General features: G+C 35.8%; 1 protein-coding gene across 1 annotated transcript in view; it reads right to left on the minus strand.

The window, feature by feature from the left end:
- The window catches only part of hdlbpb (high density lipoprotein binding protein b), a 45,322-nt gene continuing 24,918 nt past the window's right edge, over nucleotides 1–20,404 (minus strand). Inside the window, exons 15-28 of the mRNA XM_056469182.1 lie at nucleotides 20,088–20,174; nucleotides 19,233–19,364; nucleotides 18,618–18,836; nucleotides 15,770–15,991; nucleotides 13,933–14,151; nucleotides 12,888–13,026; nucleotides 12,668–12,783; nucleotides 12,474–12,578; nucleotides 10,875–11,009; nucleotides 5,977–6,120; nucleotides 5,699–5,878; nucleotides 2,637–2,753; nucleotides 955–1,104; nucleotides 1–708 (exon numbers count right to left, since the gene is read on the minus strand). Of these exons, the coding sequence (XP_056325157.1) occupies nucleotides 616–708; nucleotides 955–1,104; nucleotides 2,637–2,753; nucleotides 5,699–5,878; nucleotides 5,977–6,120; nucleotides 10,875–11,009; nucleotides 12,474–12,578; nucleotides 12,668–12,783; nucleotides 12,888–13,026; nucleotides 13,933–14,151; nucleotides 15,770–15,991; nucleotides 18,618–18,836; nucleotides 19,233–19,364; nucleotides 20,088–20,174 (2,058 nt within the window). The 3' untranslated portion in view covers nucleotides 1–615. The remainder of the gene's footprint in view (nucleotides 709–954; nucleotides 1,105–2,636; nucleotides 2,754–5,698; nucleotides 5,879–5,976; nucleotides 6,121–10,874; nucleotides 11,010–12,473; nucleotides 12,579–12,667; nucleotides 12,784–12,887; nucleotides 13,027–13,932; nucleotides 14,152–15,769; nucleotides 15,992–18,617; nucleotides 18,837–19,232; nucleotides 19,365–20,087; nucleotides 20,175–20,404) is intronic.

A 20,404-nucleotide genomic window follows, 5' to 3' on the forward strand; every position in this document is an offset into this window, starting at 1 on the left:
CGAAAAACCATTTTATGCTTCAAAACCATCCACACCCGTCAGAGATTGAACAAAATTCATAAATAACAGACATATAAATACACTAATAAATAGAGGAAAAAATATAAAAGAGAGATCATAATTGTGGAGTCTTTATCTCTCCTACATTATAGAGTGAAAACAGACCAAGTGCATTCAAATGGATCTCACACACACACATAAAAACCAGTAAAAACCATTTAAGACTTAAAAAAAGAACTCGTACACAGTGAACTACGGGTTCTCTTGCAATAAATAGTCCAAACAAAAAAAATCTGCCTCCTCCTCCTCCAATGCCTAGCCGTTTGTCAAAACAACAGGCGGTTAATGATGCTAGCTGCTACTTGAGGTTTCATTTCGGTGATGTCCTTTACATTAGACACATCGGGAAGTGACATCGTCTGCCTGTGGACAGTCGAAGTGTGTTGAAGAACATCAATCCACCGATGTGAACGAGCGATTCAGGCCAAGAGAGGAGAGGACAGAAGTGGCTCCTTCTGAAAACTAGACGCACCGGGAGAAAGACGAGAGCAAATAATAGGGAATGTTCTTGTTCTTTAGAGTCAACAGATGTGAGATCTGAACAAATCCATCTGTTTAGCACTTCTTGGGTCCCCACGCTGACGTTTGTTTCGGTGTTATTCCAGATCCAAACGTTGGGAACTCTTCAGCACTGCTCACGTCTGGTGCCTGGACGTCACAAATAAAGAATAAAAAGATTGAGATAGATTATAATTAAAGCTTTGTAAACAAAATAATGACTTTTTTTTTTACTTTAGACTGATTCGTTTATGAGTATTTTTGGTATTTTTATATTTAAGTAGCGTTGGGCAATAAAACGATTATCCCAATTCAATTCTTATTCTCTGTGTGTGTAACAGCTGTCTCTAAATGTTTCATACTGCTTTGAAAAAGTTATTTCTTTTTAGAACTGACCTTGTTGCCTTGTGCGTTCCAGGGGGCGTCCCGTACGACGAAGCCTTTAGCCAGGGCTCTGCTGTCCTCGTCATTTCCTCCGGTTCCCATCGTCTTTGAAGGAGGCTTCATATAAGCTGCCATAGTCTCTGTTTCTGTGACACTCAGCATCTAAGAGGCCAGATGAGAGAATGAAAACAGGAGATGGAAAGTATCTACAGTGCATCCGCAAAGTATTCATAGCGCTTCACTTTTTCCACATTTTTTTATGTTACAGCCTTATTCTAAAATGGATTAAGTTCATTTATTTCCTCAAAATTCTACACACACTACCCCATCATAATGATGAATTTATTAAAATAAAAACCTTAAAAAAAAAAAAAAATTAAAAGTGCATAAGTATTCACAGCCTTTGCCGTGAAGCTCTAAATTGAGCTCAGCTACATTCTGTTTCCACTGATCATTCTTGAGATATTTCAGCAGCTTAATTGGAGTTCACCTGTGGTCAATTCAGTTGATTGGACATGATTTGAAAAGGCATACACCTGTCTATATAAGGTCCCAGGGTTGACAGTGCATGTCAAAGCACAAACCAAGTATGAAGACAAAGGAATTGTGTGTTGACCTCAGAGACAGGATTGTCTCAAGATACAAGGTTGGGGAAGGTTACAGAAAAATGTCTGCTGCTCTGAAAGTTACAATGAGCACAGTGGCCTCCATCAACTGTAAGTGGAAGATGTTTGGAACCACCAGGACTCTTCCTTGAGCTGGCCGGCCATCTAAGCTGAGTGATCGGGGGAGAAGGGCCATAGTCAGGGAGGTGATCAATAACCCGATGGTCACTCTGCCTGAGCTCCAGCGTTCTTCTGTGGAGAGAGGAGAACCTTACAGAAGGACAAGCATCTGTGCAGCAATCCACCAATCAGGCCTGTGAGGTAGAGTGGCCAGACAGAAGCCACTCCCCGCCTGGAATTTGCCAAAAGGCATCTGAAGGACTCTCAGACCATAAGAAACCAAATTCTCTGGTCAAATGAGACTAAAATTGAACTTTTTGGAGTGAATGCCAGGCGTTACGTAACCAGGCACCGCTCATCACCAGGCTAATACCATCCTTACATTGAAGCATGGTGGTGGCAGCATCATACTGTGGGGATGTTTTTCAGCAGCAGGAACTGGAAGAGTAGTCAGGATAGAGGGAAAGATAAATGCAGCAATTTACAGAGACATCCTGAATGAACACCTACTTCTAATTGCTCTTGACCTCAGACTGGGGCGACGGTTCATCTTCCAGCAGAACAATGACCCAAAGCACACCACCAAAATATCAATAGAGTGGTTTCACAACAACTTGGTGAATGTTCTTGAGTGGCCCAGCCAGAACCCAGACCAAAATCCTATTGAACATCTCTGGAGAGATCTGAATGTTTGCTGCCAAAGGTGCATCAACAAAGCATTGAGCAAAGGCTGTGAATACTTATGTACATGTGATTTTTCAGGTTTTAAATTTTTAATAAATTTTCAACAATTTCAAAAAATCTTTTTTCACATTGTCATTATGGGGTATTGTGTGTAGAACTTTGAGGAAATAAATGAATTTAATCCATTTTGGAATAAGGCTGTGACATAAAAAAATGTGTAAAAAGTGAAGCGCTATGAATACTTTCTGGATGCACTGTATGTAGAAATAAGCGTCCTGAACTCACGTATTCTTCTTCCAGGTTAAGCAGATGGTCAATGGTGTTGTCAACATTCTCTGGCAGTCCTGTGACAGTCACCTTGTTTGGGTCCTCAGAACCCGGCTGAGGAAACCTTATATCAACCTAGAATAAAGAAAAGAACTTATAATATAATATAATATAATATAATATAATATAATATAATATAATATAATATAATATAATATAATATAATATTATTACATAATTACTTTTTTAAATGTTAACATCATTTACTTGTTATTATATTCGTATTATTACTAATATTAGTGAGAAAATAATTCATGACACACTTATTACTATTATTGCATTATTATTATCATCATAAATCGTATGATTATTTACATGAACGTTTAGATCAGACATGCCCGAAGTAGGCCCTGCAGGCCAAAGTTGGCCAACTATAACCTTTGATTTGGCCCACCATCCCATCTGAGAAGATAGTGAGGATGATGGAGAGGCGAATGGCTTTAAAAGAGATCATCCTTTCTAATTTGACGTAATCTTTTTTTGTTTGTTTGTTTTATTTCTGAGCTAGAAAAAAGCATGTTTTAATTAAATGTTGTAAATGAATCAGATTTTTTTAAATATAAATGATGTCACTCAACGGATAGAGGACTATGCAGGACTATGCAGCAAATCAACTAGTGTAACTCTTTTTTTCTGTTATAAATGAGATTGTTTTTGTTTTACTGTAATATGTTCACTATAAAATGTAAAAAAAGGCTTTATTAGTTAATATAAAGCAATGTTTTCTAGTCATTTCTGAATATAATAAATAAATGATCAAATTACCCATGACAACTGTATTTACCTGTGGCCCACTAGCCTCAGTCAAGTTTGGTTTTTTTGGCCCTTCATAAGAAAAAGTTTGGGCACCCCTGGTTTAGATGGTATGTATGGTTATTTTACTATTGTCTAATAAATAAACTTCTTGTTAAATTATTTATAATAACTATAATAATTTGTAATATTGGGTTATAATGCATCTATTTAATAATAAAAAAATAAGAGTTAATAATACGACTACTTTAATGATGATGAGTAGTATTATTATATTTTTATTATTAACTTTATTACTTATAAGCATGGTTTGCTGTTCTAATCTTTAATTGAGATCTGAAAAAGCGCTTGCTGTTTTTTTTTTCAGTTACATACGTATACATTACGTATATCTTAGGAATTGGGCGTGGCTAACATATTTAATCATGCCCCTCCAACTGTAAATTTTGACAACAAACAGAAATTGTGAGGAGGACGTGTCTGTTAGGTTGCAAAATCGCTTCTAAAACCCTTTTCCCCATCTTTCTGAATGAAATACCTAGTTTACTACATCCAATCAATAAATTTCTCAATATGAGCTGATTGGATGTATTGGTGACTTTCTGATAATCGCATTACTTTCAGTTGTATGCTTATTTGGATGACTATTATTATTCGTTGTTTTTTATGTTTTATTTTCATGCCAATTCCTTATTATCATACTATATATGTTGCATTATTATTATAATCCTGTTTATGTTTGACCTTTATACTTTTATGAAGAAGCCATGACTGTAGTCTGATAAGAAATGCAAAGATACTGTGCAAACACAGCCAGAAACATGAAAAGAATTAAAAGAGCAGGATGTGCAAGTAGCGTAATAGGAACAGATGTATGGAAGTAAGGTCATGAGGGCACCTGCGTTCTGTTTTATGAGTGACTCATGCTCGTGCACACCTGCACACTCAGACATGCACCCACACTCAGTTGCAATAACTTCCAAAATCCTATGACCCTAATGTGAACTTCAGCTGAACAAGATATATTGTTGAGCATTGTTTCTGCTGAATTGCCACATTTGAAGTAGGAAGGAAAGACCTTAACTAATCATGGGTAGGAACAGTGGTGTAGCCCTTGCTATCCTCACGTATACTCAGTATGCCTACTTTTTTCAACGAGCTGTTCGGGTATTACGACTTCTGAGGATCATACCCTCGGTATACTCACTTGTTTTGGAGATTAAACGTCCTTAATTTATGTGTATTCGCGTCTCCTTTAACGGTATACCAAATGTTTTTTAACTCTCATCTTAATTTGTTGCAGTTGGTGCATTTTTGTTTAACTTGCGGCATTCCCTGCCCCCTAACGACTGCGGCAACTGTGAGAACAATTCGTGAGTTTTTCGAAGATCACAACAAATCAGCTGAATGATGTCTCATTGAAACATTCAAGTAAAATTATAAAACAGCATGGGCGTCGCTTTAGCCCTCCTATATTTCCATTCATACACATATATATATATATATATAGGCTCATATACATTTAAATACAATCTCCGGGTCTGCTGGGGTCACTATTACCCAAGCATAAATCATTGAATTGGGATTAAAATGAATAAATTTGTTTAAATATTTGTCCCTTTTAAATGAATAGTTCACCCAAAAAAATTAAAGTATATAGCTAATGAATCAAAGAAACATTGACATTCATCGTTTCTTTGCCTATACTTTTCAAATTTGGATTGGGTGGGTAATAGTACACCACCTTTTTTTTTTTAGGACTACACCACTGGGTAGGAAGCCCTAAAAAAACTGAGATTCCATTGGTGGTAAAGAATTTACTCAACTGGCCATGGGTAGGGAGCACCGGGGAGAGCTGAGATCTTATTAGTGGAGAAGCTAATGGAGGTGTGCTAATGTGTAAATGTGGGTGGAGTGTTAAGACAAAGAAGTGTATTTAAACTGTGTGCTGGAATATACTCGTTAGACACTCGAACGACATGTCTCTGTTACTGATGCTGTAGCTCTGATGGGGACTTTAACAGGGATAATATTATTGGCCTTAAAATGTTTTAAAAAAAAATTTAAAACTGCTTTTATTCTAGCCTAAATAAAACAAATAAGACTTTCTCAAGAAGAAAAAATATTATAGGAAATACTGTGAAAATTTCCTTGCTCTGTTAAATATAATTTGGGAAATATTTGAAAAAGATCTCACAGGAGGACTAAAATAATCTTCAACTGTAAAATACCTACACACTTATGTCACTCTCAGTGAATGTTCTTACTTTGAACTCCTCCATGATTTTGCGGATGGCTTTCCCACGTGCTCCGATGATGCGTGCGTGAACCCGCCGGTCCAGCCGGACGTCCTCGCTCACCATCTCCTGCAGTGCTGCCACCAGCTGCTCGATGGCCGACTTAGCATCGTTAGCATTCCTCTCATACCCCGAGATCACGATCACATCCTACAGCCAGGGCAACATGAATGGCATGAGCTGAAGAATGAGGGCAGAGCCGGTCTGTGCTCAAGCATGAGGAAATGCGCTCTGTGGTTAATACATACCTGCTGCTCATCACCTTTGTCAGGGAACTGAACGTTTACATCGTACTCTTTGCGGATTTGAGAGATGACAGCTCCTTTTCGGCCGATGATTTTAGGGTGATATTTGGGGTCCACTGAGAGCGTTACTTTGTAGCTCCGCAAGGCCTATAATAGGACAGATATACAACTATATATTCTCGGAGTAATCTCAGGATATAAGGCAAGGCAAGTTTATTTATATAGCACATTTCATACACAGTTGCAATTCAAAGTGCTTTACATAAACAGGAATAAAAGAGACAAGTATAAGAAAATAAAGACAGATAATAAAATGATTTAAAAAACAGATAAAAATGTGTTAAAACAGGTTATAAAATAATGAAAAAGAGAAGAAAAACATAACCGTGCGATCTGTCGGACATAGCACAGTGCTCATTCAGTAAAGGCACAGGTAAACAGATGTGTTTTCAGTCTTGATTTGAATGTGCCTAATGTTGGAGCACATCTGATCATTTCTGGAAGCTGATTCCAGTAGCGGGAGCGTAGTAGCTGAAAGCCGATTCACCCTGCTTTGACTGAACTCTTGGAATTTCTAGTTTATATGATCCTAAAGATCTGAGTGATCTGTTAGGTTTGTATTCAGTGAGCATATCTGTAATGTATTGAGGTCCTAGGCCATCTAGTGATTTATAGACCAGTAACAGTACTTTAAAATCTAATTCTAAACGTAACTGGGAGCCAGTATAAAGACCTGAGGACAGGTGTGATGTGCTCTGATTTCCTGGTTCTGGTCAAAATCCTGGCCGCAGCGCTCTGGATGAGCTGCAACTGTTTGTCTTTTTAGGAAGGCCATTACAGTAATCCACCCTGCTGCTGATAAAAGCATGAACAAGTTTCTCTAAGTCTTCACTGGAAACAAAGCATCTGATTCTCGCAATGTTTTTCAGATGATAGTATGCCGATTTACTAACTGCTTTGACATGACTATTGAAACTCAGATCTGACTCCAGAGTCACACCAAGATTCTTGACCTTATTTTTTGTTGTTTGCCCTTTAGAGCCAAGGTAGGCATTCACCTTGAGAACCTCATCTCTGTTCCCAAATGCAATGACTTCAGTTTTCTCTTTGTTTAACTGAAGAAAGTTTTCATATACATGTAAACTATTTTGTGGTATCATGGTAGCACAGTGGCTCTGGATAGTGAGGGCTGCATTTTGGGTTATTTTTTCCTCTTGGTGCAATCAAATTTTGTTAGACATCACACTGGTGTGATAAGCTAAAATGAAGTTGTTATACTTGTGGTTATTATGATCTATAATTGTATAAAACTAGGCTGTTATAGCTTTTACAGATATGTTTTTTTGTAAAAAGTGCCAAAGAATGATAATCTGGAGATACCTAGGCATGGCTGAATCATTAGTATGGTGTAGCGCCTCCTTTTGTGGCCAATACAGCATCAATTCATCTTGAGGATGACTGATACAAATCCTTCACAGTGGCCAGAGGGATTTTGAGCCATTCGTTTTGCAAAATAGTGGTGGAGGCAAACGTTTTATGACTCGCTTCTCCAAAAATCCACAAAGTAGCTCAATAATATTTGGATCTGTGACTGTGCAGGCCATGGGAGATGTTTAACTTCACTTTCATGTTCATCAAACCACTCTGTCACCAGTCTTGCTGTGTGTATTGGTGCATTATCATCCTGATACACGACACTGCCTTCAGGATACAATGTTTGAACCATAGGGTGCACATGGTCCTCCCGAATGGTTCGGTAGTCCTTGACAGTGATGCACCCATGCCATGATGTTGCAGCCCAAACCCTTATACTTCACTCTGGGCATGCAACAGTCTGGGTGATATGCTTCTTTGGGACTTCTCCACACAAAAGTAAAAGTGGACTCATTAGAGAACAACACATGTTTAACATTGTCCACAGCCTAAGATTTTTCACTGATGACACCATTAAAACTGATGTTTGGCATTATTGGTATGAATGACCAAAGGTTTGGCTTTTTCTTGAACCTGAAATTTCTAAGACTTTTATTCAGTATGTTGATGTACTTTCACATAAAACAGAATATTGTGTAGGGGCGGGGCTTTCTTTCGCGCATCATTCCTCAAAGCGCAAACTAACAGTAAGAAAGGGTATTAATATGCAGTTGCTATGGAAGCCCTCACGTTGACGTCAATGGAAGGCCTGCCACTCCAAACGCAGAAGTAAATGGGCAGACTTTAATTGTAGATTACCAAAACCAACACATTTTTCAGTGGATTAACTTGCACAGATAAACTATTCACTTCTCTCTTCACTTCAGTTGAAAAGATGTCATTTCACAAGACATCTACTCAATTTTTTAAATATTTTTGTCAACTTAAAGGTTCAAGAAACCCTGGAGTACTTTTTTGAGATTTTAACAGATTTGTGTGCGTTGAGCATCAGTTAAGACAATGTTAGCACCTGTTAGCTTTAATTGTGGGGAAAATGGGAAAATTTGGAGCTATTGTCAGCTAATTTCATCTTTTAGGTTTAAAATAATTATTAGGGCAGGATCAAAATCAGTGACGTATCGCACATCTGTGGAGTGATGACGCGTCAGTTTCTCATTATTATTCATAGCTGAGTTTTCTTATCCAATGAGATAATTATTCATGACTGCACGTGATTTCCGATGACAGACTAATATGGACAGACCCCAGACCTGCCAGGCTGTGAGACAGTGCATGACACGCAGTATTTACCTGTTTGTGTGCAGCAAGCATTTTTGTGGGGAGAACTGTACGAGAATTGGAGAACGGCGGACTTTGTCTTTTATCAGTTGGGTTCATTACCATTCAGACACATCGCCATGTTGCCGTGTTCGCACATGTTTAAAATCCTCCAGAATACCAACAGAGCTAATGGTTAAAATAGATAGGGAAAGAGACCTGCTGTATTGCTATCCAAGTAGTCTGGATTCAGGAGGAGAGAAGTCCTCCTCATTTACAGCGATTATATAAATACGATTATCTTTATAATGATAGAACAATTTGCGGTTATATATTATACATAACTAGAAAAGTACAGTTTGTAGACAAATTTTATGGTGGCTTGAGAAAGCCTAGCCTGAAAGTTTGAAGTAGTTTAAAAGTTTAAAGAATTGAAGTAGTTTTAAAAAGTTTGAAACAGTCGGCATAGATAGATAAGTACATAGCATGTTTCTAGTATGGATTGGCATGTTTCTCGCTAGGTGGTTGATAGGAGGGTCTGAGTGTTTGCTAAGTGGTTGCTAGGGTGTTCTGAAAGCTTGCTAAGGGATTGCTGGGGTGTTCTGAGTGGTTGCTAAGGTGTTGCTAGGCGGTTGCTAGGGTGTTCTGAGTGGTTGCTAGGCGGTTGCTAAGGCATTGCTAGGTGGTTGCTAGGGTGTTCAGAGTGGTTGCTAAGGCGTTGCTAGGCAGTTGCTAAGTTGTTCTGAGTGGTTGCTAGGGTGTTCTCACTGGTTGCTAAGCAGTTGCTAAAGTGTTATTATAGGTTAATGCTATGGTGTTGTTAGGCGGTTGCTAAGGTGTTGCTAGGTGGTTGCTAAGGTGTTCTGAGTGGTTGCTAAGGCATTGCTAAGGCATGTTGCTAGCATGTTTCTAGTATTAACTAGCATGTTGATAGCATGTTTCTAGATTAAACTAGCATGTTGTTTGCATTCATTTAGTATGAATTAGCATGTTTCTAGTATGATTAGTATGTTTGTTAGTATGTTTCTAGTATGAATTAGCATGTTGCTAGCATGTTTCTAATATGAATTTGTTTGTTGCTAGTTTGATTAGTATGTTTGTTAGCATGTTGCTGGTATGATCTGGTATGTTGTTAGTATGTCCATTGTAAAGTCAATAGCAGTTTTTTTACAATAGAAGTCTATGGGACAGTTGCTAGGGTGTCGTAAGTGGTTGCTAGGGTGTGGCTAGTAAGCTGAAAGGTCATCAGTGATTGGCAGATTGGTAGTCTGAGTTAAATGAGCCTATACTTCTGTCTGTATGACAGTCTGGCACAAAGTTATGAGGTCAGAGAGTTTGGTCCGAAGGAAGTCAATGGAACTTTTCAGATTTTTTCGGGTCAGTTTTCTGAAAACCGCAAGTCGGATCAGTTAGAAATGATATAGCAACTTAATTCAGTATAGTTTGGAAAAGAGTAGAATATTAAGTTTATTTAGTATAACAGTATGTTGGCTTTCTCAAGCCACCATAATTATGAACAGCTTATCATACAGTATATGTAACAGCATTAAATTACTGTTTATTTATTTGCATTTTAATTTCGTAAACTATAAAATAATGCGTCTCCTCACATTTTGCATAGGATACTTTTTTATCTTGAGCTGGTGAGCCAACTAACAAAAGCCCTTCTTTCTCCCCTGCTCTGTCGGCCACGGCCATCTCGGAGCATTTTTTGAAAAAATTCTGAGGTAGACTTGAACTGAAGGAGGGGGGCTTTATGACCCTTTAAGTATGATTATTTTGCACAAGTGTCAGGCACTGACATGAGCTGCATGAGCATCAGAGCAGGTGGTCATTTATATTCACAACTCTTCCAAATATGTTCTAAACAAGCTTTTCATTCCCTTATAAATAAGCATATAAAACCATTTCTGGAGATGCACTTACCTAAGCGACATATCTACCATGTAGATATCAGAAAACAATTTAACATATTTAATTAAGGCACTTTAATATGGCACCTTTAATAAAATAAATTTACAACTGGATCCCAATTTACTCTGCTATTCTCAATACAAGCTACTTTCAAATAGGCATTTCTAAGACAAAAAATGGTACAATTGCTAACATTACATGTGCAGTGCAAACAAATTAGGAATCTCTGGAATGTTAGTCAAAGTAGGAATCTCTCAAATGTTAGTCTGGAGCCTTGATTAGTGCAGATACTATACCCGATCTTCCTGCTCGGCCTGCAGCTCTTTGACTCTGTCCAGCAGCCCGAGTTTGGCTCGCTCCACACTGGCCACCTGTCCTGTGACCTTTATGATATCTGACTGCTGCTCAGGCTGAGGAACCCAAATGTTCACCTGTACGACACATTAACATTCACTCATTAGTTTGGCACAAATGCAAATGCAATTGTTTGACTGTGGTTTGTCATCTGCCAATCTAAAATAAATAAATAAATAAATAAATAAATAAATAAATAAATAAATAAGCAGATTGAAAATGATGCGAAAACATCTGTTTTTGTGCTCCACCAATTTTTATTTTTGGCTCCACTTTCTATTAAACAAGGATCTGTTCACTGCATTTCATTACAGTTGGATGGTTTATGCATTTAGCTAAAAGGAAAACAAATAGTGTTTTGATATGTTTGTTCCTGACCGAGTAGGATGATTATGTTGGTGTTAGACTGCATAGAAAATAAGTAATACACAATAATAATTTCTGGTAGCAGTTTAAATCAGACAAAGAGTAAAATGCTATTTCAGCGCTTATACTTCAAAATGTCATGCTCAATTTAATGTTTTCAGATAGTTTCATAGTAAATCCAACATAGTTCTTTTTTGTAGTTGACAAATTCCTCAGATTTTGTATCTTATAATTCTCACAATTTTGATCAATTTAGTATTACTTTAAATTATGACTTTAACTAAACAATAACAATAACTAAAACTGTAACCCACCATTAAATGCATCACTGATCTAAAGGAATATGTATATTATTAAATTATAATATACTTAACTAGATTTTAAAATAGTTATCTGCTGCTAGCTGCAGCCTACAGTATTATAATAAAAATAATAATAATAACCATAATAATAATAGTAATAAAGCATCATAATCATAATAATAAAAAAGCATCATCAGCATCATCATGATAATGATAATAGTATAAGCAACATAATAATAATAATAATAATAATAATAATAATAATAATAATAAGCAACATCATAATAATAATAATAACATCATCATTATCAACATAATAATAATAATAATAATAATAATAATAAGCAACATAATAATAATAATAATAATAAGAAACATAATAATAATAATAATAATAATAAGCATCATCATCATAATCATGATAATAATAAAAAAAGCATCATCATCATGATAATAATAATAGTAATAAGCAACATAATAATAATAATAATAATAATAATAATAATAATAATAATAATAATAATAATAATAATAAGCACCATCATCATCAACATAATAAAATTAATAATAATAATAATAATAATAATAATAATAATAATAATAATAATAATAAGCACCATCATCATCAACATAATAATATTAATAATAATAATAATAATAATAATAATAATAATAATAAGCACCATCATCATCAACATAATAATAATAATAATAATAATAATAATAATAAGCAACATAATAATACTAATACTACTAAATCTAAATGTTTTTTGTAACTTCAAATAACACCATTAGGGCATTCTATCAGTGGCATTTAAAAATATTACGAACTTCAATATTTTGAACAGTAGGTATCAAAAATGATATCTCTACCTCATAATCCTCCATCATCTTCCTTATTCCACTTCCTTTCTGTCCTATGATATAGCGATGAAGGTCGTAGGAAACCTCAACATCGATGGTCACAGGAACTAAAGCCTTGAGTGGTAAAAAAAAGCAGAATAAAGAGAATAAAACCAACCCGTAACAACACAAAAGCGAGAGCTAGAATTGAGATATTGTCTTACAAGCAAAGCAGCCCGTGCCAATTCACATTTTTCAGCTCGTCCCGTCACAGTTATGATATCACATTTTCGAGGGGTGAGATCTGTGTCCCCGTTCTCTTGAGATACAGGCTCCTGAGCTGCAGATGCAAACGAAACAACAAGCGACACTTGTAAATATTGTTGTTTTTAATAAATATGAAGACAGAGTATGTGGAGTGCTGTGAGAGTGCGAGGCAGAGACCTGCAGACTCGTCCCTGTCAGGAAACTTAATTTGGACCTCATGTTCACGTGTGATCTGTTGTATTCGGCAGCCTTTGGGGCCCATGATGGCTCTGTGGTACCGCTGAGGAATCAACACCTCCATGCTCACCTGCGACTCCTAGTGAAAATGCAGATTATTGCAGTAAATGAAGAGAATGTTATACCTACAGTATAAGCAGCCTACATACTCCACTGTTAAAAAGATATTTAAATATTGTGTATTTATAAAAAAAATAAAATAATAATAATAAACAAAATACAAATATTAAAACAATTAACTTAGAAATGTTAACAAATAGAATTATTATTTGAACTGGTTTTTATTTAAATTTTTTAATTACAAAGGTTTCTAAATTATATTAGATTAATTTTAGATTCAGTGATGTTGTTAATTATGAGTTTTCAATTAATTGTAAATTATGTAGCATTTATTATTGCTTAAGTAAATAAGTTAAAGAAGTTGAAGCACTAAACTACATAAACAATTACAAATAAATGTGAAATATTTTAGAAATACTATTAAATAAACATTACAAATTATAATTAAAATGTTTTGTACAATTACAAATATTTAGCATGAAAAAATAAAAGGTCATTTTGAAATATTAATAAATCTAATCTAAAAATCTAATATCGAATTATAAATAGAACTTTATAAAATTTTGTTTATTTGAATAAGAATATTATGCTCAAACATTTGAACAATAATATACAGACTTCATTTGAATGAATAAAACAATATGACATATGATATATAATATTATTATGTCTGACTAGATTTTTTTTACTTTCGTTACACTGAATGGCATTTCAGTGTTTTTTTTCCAGTAATTAACGATGGTTTTCATGGTGAAAGTGTATGACCGTTTTTTATTTATAATAAAAATAAATTATGCGGGACCCTTTCTAATGTACAAAAACCTTCTCTATTACAATTTTATTGTGTTGATGACTAAAAAAAACCTTTATATATATTTACATACAACAAAATTTTTATTTCACCAAACTTAGCTTTAAAACTCACCAAATCATAAACAATCTCCTGAATGCGTTTCTTGGCAGCGTCCACACACTCTCTGGGTCCTTTGAGGGTGATGCTGTCACTGTGTGTTCCTGTGCGAGGAAAACTCACAGCAACTCCACCGTATTCCTCCGCCAGTTCCCTCAAAACTTGCCCTCTCCGACAGACGAAATGACGATGGTGCCGTGGCTCCACGATCATACTGTCCTCTATTACATCATCCTGAGCACAAAACAACAGATCAACTCAACACTCTCTAGTTTTCAACAGGGTTTCTGCAGTTTTCCACCAAGTCAAATTTAAGACGGAGAGGGAGACGTTTAAGACCATTATGAATGAAACATACAATCATATGATGTTGGTCTCATTTGTATTTATAATACATTATATTTTGACTGGCAACAGAACAACAATACTACAAAAACAACATCAATTAACAGTCTTAAGGACTGGTGCAGCATTTAAATGACAATTAAGTGTGATTTATATTCATTGTGTCTGTCAGATCTGAGTTTTTTAAAGGTAAATAATAAGAACTATTAAAATATTAATTAAATGACAATAGTTATTGAAAAATACAACATTGTTATTCAGTTTTTATTAAGTTACTTTACTTCTGTGTATGTGTTGTGGATGAGGAGATCCCCCTTTGAGCTTTGAGTGTCCAGAAAAGCACTATATAAATGTAAAGAAGAATTATTATTATTATTTCCTGTTTTAATGTCATAATTAATATTCTCATTACTGGGTACGGGCGTTAAAGTGGTGCAGTAGGTAGCACAATCGCCTTACAGCACTGGTCGCATGCTCCCCCACAAGTCCAAAGACATGTGGTCTCAGTGAACTGGGTAAGCTAAATTGTCCATAGTGTATGAGTGTAAATGAGGGTGTATGGATGTTTCCCAGTGTTGGGTTGCAGCTGGAAGGGCATCCACTGCGTAAAACATATGCTGGATGAGTTGGCGGTTCATACCGCTGTGGCGACCCCATATTATTAAAGAGATTATTAAGATAAAAAGAAAATGAATGAATGAATTACTCTGTATTGGATGTACTAAAATCAAACAGTGTCATTTAGCTATGTTTCCATCCACCTATTTTTAGAAGCATTTTGGAATATCGCTTAGAAAAATGCTTGATGGAAACACCAAGATGTGAATCAATTTTAAAAGTGCGCATAAAAAAACTTCACCAGGAAAAAACTTTTTATCTGATAAGAAAACGTGCATGAACTACAATGGAAACACGTTTACTGAATAAATTCCAGCATGCACATCAATAAAGTCATGTGCTGAGGCACAAGTAATTTATTATATAAAAAAGGCCCACAGTGGCTTCTCCTAGTGCAGTAAATTCTATTTTTGATATTCGGTAGCAGTTTATCAGGATTTTGTTCTCTTTGACTCACTGAATGGATACAGTGCTTTATTCGGAAAAGTTTTATGTAATATCCTATTTTTGCTTACACGTTTAATTCACATCTCTGGGTAGAAACGTATTAGCTACTGGTGTCAAATTTAACCACAATCTATTCAGTTCATAGGCAGGAAAATTAAGACCTTTTAAAATTAATCAAGAACTAGAACACTATTAAATGAATTTAAGTGAACGTAATGCTGTGTTCACACCACATGATGAGCACTGCATCACTCTCTCTAGTTTACCCACAGGATGTTTTTCACCTCCAGGGAATGTTCCACTCAAGCTGAATTATTTAAACTTGTGCTGAAGATGATTCCATGCATTTGCAGCAAACGTGCTGATCATTCCATGTCATTAGCATCACCCGATTGAAATTTGCACCCTTTTGTTAAATTTTCAGCCTTGTGTTTAGTCATACCAGATTTTTGATGAGTGTCTCCAGCTCCCTCTGGGCGAGTATCACAGCTTCTTCTTTACCCATGATGGTAATGTGCTCCTGTTCCTGATCGTCTGTCGATGGGAAGATAATCCGTGCTCCAGTTCGATCTCGGACACGGCGGATATTAGCTCCTCCTCGGCCAATCAGGTACTTGTGGTACTCCGGCTTGGCTTGAAGCTCAACTGAGAAGTTGTTGACTTGCTGGTGAGACGAGAGAGAATATCTTGCATTACTTCAAGGACTTCTTTACAGCTGGTATTAAGATGTGTTTTTCAGGTATTATGTGATACGATCACAAATGGATGACACTCAAAATATCTGCAAAAATATTTTGAGCTTGTTCAATTTTGTCCACTTCCAAGATGTGGTTGAAAATTCATTTTATCGTATTGCTTTCATGGTGTACATTAGAGGTTCTCAATCTCGGTCTGGTGTCCTGCAGATTTTAGCTCCAACCCCAATCAGACACACCTGAGCTAGCTAATCAAGCTCTTACTAGGCCAGGGGTGCCCAACCTCGGTCCTGGAGGGGCAGTGTCCTGCAAATTTTAGGTCCAAACCCAATCAGACACACCTGGGTAATCAAGCTCTTACTAGGCTTTCTAGAAACATCCTTGCAGGTGTGTTGAGGTAGGTTGGAGCTAAAATCTGCAGGACATCGGCCCTCCAGGGCTGAGTTTGGACACCCCTGTACTAGGCTTTCTAGAAACATCCTTGCAGGTGTGTTGAAGCAAGTTGGAGTTAAAATCTGCAGGGGCCTCATGTACGAAGACTTGCATTGAATTCATACTAAAACATTGCGTACGCACAAAGCTGTAAATGTGCGCACGCAGTAAAAAAATTCATATGTATGAAACACTGCGTACGCAGAATCCCACGCATATTCTATGTGAATTAACGTAAAACTGAGCACACGTGCATGAGCGCAAAACCCCTCCCTGCCTCCTCCCCCTAATTAATATGGTAATGAGTCTACTTTAGCAAAACCAAATTAAGAAAGCAATGGCAAAAGCAAGCAAGCAAGAAGAGGAACTTCACAGAATGTGAATTGGAGGTGCTCCTATCGGAGGTAGACCGGAGAAAAAATTTATTATTTGCAAGTTTGTCCTCCAGAATTAATAACAAACAAAAAAAATAGAGTGGGAGAGTTTAGCTGATGCGGTTAACGCAGTGGGGTCTGAAGATCGCACTGTGAGTGAATTAAAAAAATAAATTGTCCGATGTAAAGATGTAGATTAAGAGAACAGCAGCGCACCATCAAAGTGTGGACTGAACAGGCGGAGGAACAGGGGATGCTGAACTAACACCCTTTAAGGAGAGGGTTGCCTCAATTGTGGGCGACACACAATTTTACAGTTGATTTGAATATTTTATCTCAAATGGTGTCAGAGTTTAATTGACTTTTACAATTTTTACATTAAAAGATATTTTAAAAATATTATAAAATAAATAAAATGCTAATTCCAAAAACAGAGTCTTGAGCAATAAGCAAGATGTTTTAGTACTGGTTTTATTGTATAATTTCATATGGTTAAATTGTTTAATTCATTTGTATGGTTAAATTTTTTTAATCGAGAAATTAAGCCTTGTGCAACATAAAGGGCTTATATTTACACCTATCTGACCTTTTTTTGGCTCAAACTAACTTTACCAAGGTTTAACTGCATGGTATGGAAACCTTATATACCTGCTAGCCATGTGGATGATGCCGTCCCATACAGCTGGCACTACACGGCTCAAAGATACTTTGTAGTGTGCAATTTAACATGATTGCCTCTAGGAGTCGCCAATGGAAATAAACGAACACACACAAGAAATGCACGTATGCCAGACATGAAGTTGGCGTGGACCAACGCACATTCTCACGTTCATTTCATCGTTAGTAAATCTAAACATGAGCGTGAAATCTGGCTACCCAAAGTTTTTGTGCTTACGCAGAATTGATACATGAGGCCCCAGGACACCGGATCTTCAGGACTGAGTTTGAGAACCTATGTAGATGGCTCATATGATCAAATGTATTCAAAGAGTCACAAGTGTTATCAGAAATTTCTTCCAATGTTTGAACAGGAATATTGTACAACACTCTAAGAAAATACTGATTTCTAAAGTCTTCAAAATTGAAAACATTGGTCATGTGTTGTCAAAAAAATAAATCATGCAAAAAAGTCAGTAGTTTGTGAGTAGTTTACAAAATAAAACTAATTATGCTTTACTCTTAGTTCATTCATTCATTCTCTTGTCGGCTAAGTCCCTTTATTAATCGTGGCTCGCCACAGCGGAATGAACCGCCAACTTATCCAGCATTTGTTTTACGCAGCGGATGCCCTTCCAGCCGCAACTCATCTCTAGGAAACATCCACACACACTCATTGTTTTACTCTTAGTCTTACTTCTAATTTCTAATAGAAGTCATACATCCAGAGTAAGAGAATTTTTAACTTTCAAGTATTTAAGTATTATTTTTCTTCTTATAATTATATTTAATTGATTTATATTGATTTATAATTCATTGATTATGCCATATTATTTACTCATTATTTTAACTGTTAAAATGTCAATCTAAAGATAAATACATTGTAGTTAATTATAGTTTTTTAACTTAATTTTGAAAACTTATTTCCCAAAATTAGATTAAAAGATCAGAAGCATATACATATAATAGCCCATAACATTCAGCCCTCATTGTAAAAAGTCAATCCAATCTTTATTACTAGTTGCAAAGAGGCCCAAATTGAGGCCATATGACTATCGAAATGTACAGCATTATTCAAAATTGTTGGTATTTATTTTGCTCGTCCGCAGTGTGTGTTGACTGTATTCATCACCTTCTCCTCCGCCAGCTGCAGCAGTTGTTTTCTGGCTCTCTCCACCTCCTCTGCAGGACCTCTGATGGTGACCCTGTCCAGCCCTGATCCCTCCGCAGGGAAGTGGATGTGAACACCTCCACAATCCTCCATTATGGAGCGCACCAGGCTGCCTTTGGATCCAATCAGAGAGTTATGCAGCTTGGCTGGGATGGAAACCTCCACCTCTTTCATGCTGGCCTGGGTCAACAGATAAAGTGACAATATGAGGAGGTGGAAAGAAACACTAAAAATGACTGTTTACCCAAAAGTTTAAATTCTGTCATCATTTACTCACACTCTACTCGTTCCAAACCTATTGGAGTTTCTTTCTTCTGTTGAAGACAGCAAAAGATATTTTAAAGAATGCCGGAAACCTGTAACATTGACTTCCATAAAATGTGTTTTTCCTACTATGGATGTAAATGGTTACAGGTTTCTGACATTTTTCAAACTAACTTATTTTGTGTTCAACAGAAAAAAAATAACCTCACAAAGGTTTGAATCCACTTGAGGATAAGTAAATAGTGAATACATTTTCATTTTGGGTGAACGATCCCTTTAAGGGACTCTCTTTGGCTTGTAGTATTCTCTCACCAGCTCTTTTTCAATGGCGAGGATTCGTTCTCGTGCGGCTTCACAGCTGCTCTTCTTGCCCGTGATTACAATCACCTCAGAGTTGCTGTTTTCCGTTGGGAGATCAATCTTGGTGTTGGTTTCCTCTCTTATCTATATAGATTTGCATAGCAACATAATCTCGTTCACTAAAAAATATTAACTAAAAAATATTAACTAAAAAATATTAATTTTTCATAAAAAAAATTAAAAAATAAAATAAAATAAATAAATAAATAAATAAATCGCAACAACCCAAGAAATTATTATTTATTCAGTTATGTATTCATACTCGGAATGAATTTCCCTACAAATCATATTGTTTTTGTTTTTCATTTTTCTGATATTGATAATTAGAATATAATTTTTCCTCACCAATTAAATTTGTCTACTAAAGTGTAAAAGGACTTAAACTAAAATAAAAATCGATTTAGAAATATACAGAAAGAAAAACGTAATCACTAAACTTACAGTAGAATAAATTATAATATACAAAAAAGTATCATATTAAAAATTAGAGAACAATTTGTATATAAATTTAATAAAACCTAATCTAATATCTTAAATACAATTTATTAAAATGAAAACCTTTAACCATTCAAATATAAAAATAAACACTAATCTAACATATAAATAAACACTGCAGAATATTCAGCTTTGAGTGAACTTTAAAGTTTGATTTGATCAGTATTGAAATATATTGTGAAACAAATTTCTTTCTTTTTGTTTCAAAATCAAATCAAAAACAAATTTGTTTCTTATTTTTGTTTTTAACAGATGTTTATTTTAAACCCATCAATCTACAAATCCCCAATATGGTTGTTTTGGTGTGCTCACCTTCTTAATGTTGGCACCTCCTTTGCCAATGATGTTTTTGTGGAACTGCTTATGAATGGGTACAGAAATTGAGAAGCTGCTCTCAACCTGATAACATGAACAGCACATAATTAGACACTAAACCTCACTGCCATTCACAGAGAACATCATATCTTAACCGTAAACAACCACAGATTTTCCTTTAAAACAGAAAACAGGAAATAGAAGAAAAACTAATGTGTCATCTGATCATTTTACAGCTGCCTGAACACATACTCTTAATAGCTGCTCTGTGAAATAGTGAGTCAGTGAGCGAATGTTATTTGAGAGGAGGAAGG

The sequence above is a fragment of the Danio aesculapii genome, chromosome 12 (assembly GCF_903798145.1).
Source record: "Danio aesculapii chromosome 12, fDanAes4.1, whole genome shotgun sequence".
NCBI classification, from domain to species: domain Eukaryota; kingdom Metazoa; phylum Chordata; class Actinopteri; order Cypriniformes; family Danionidae; genus Danio; species Danio aesculapii.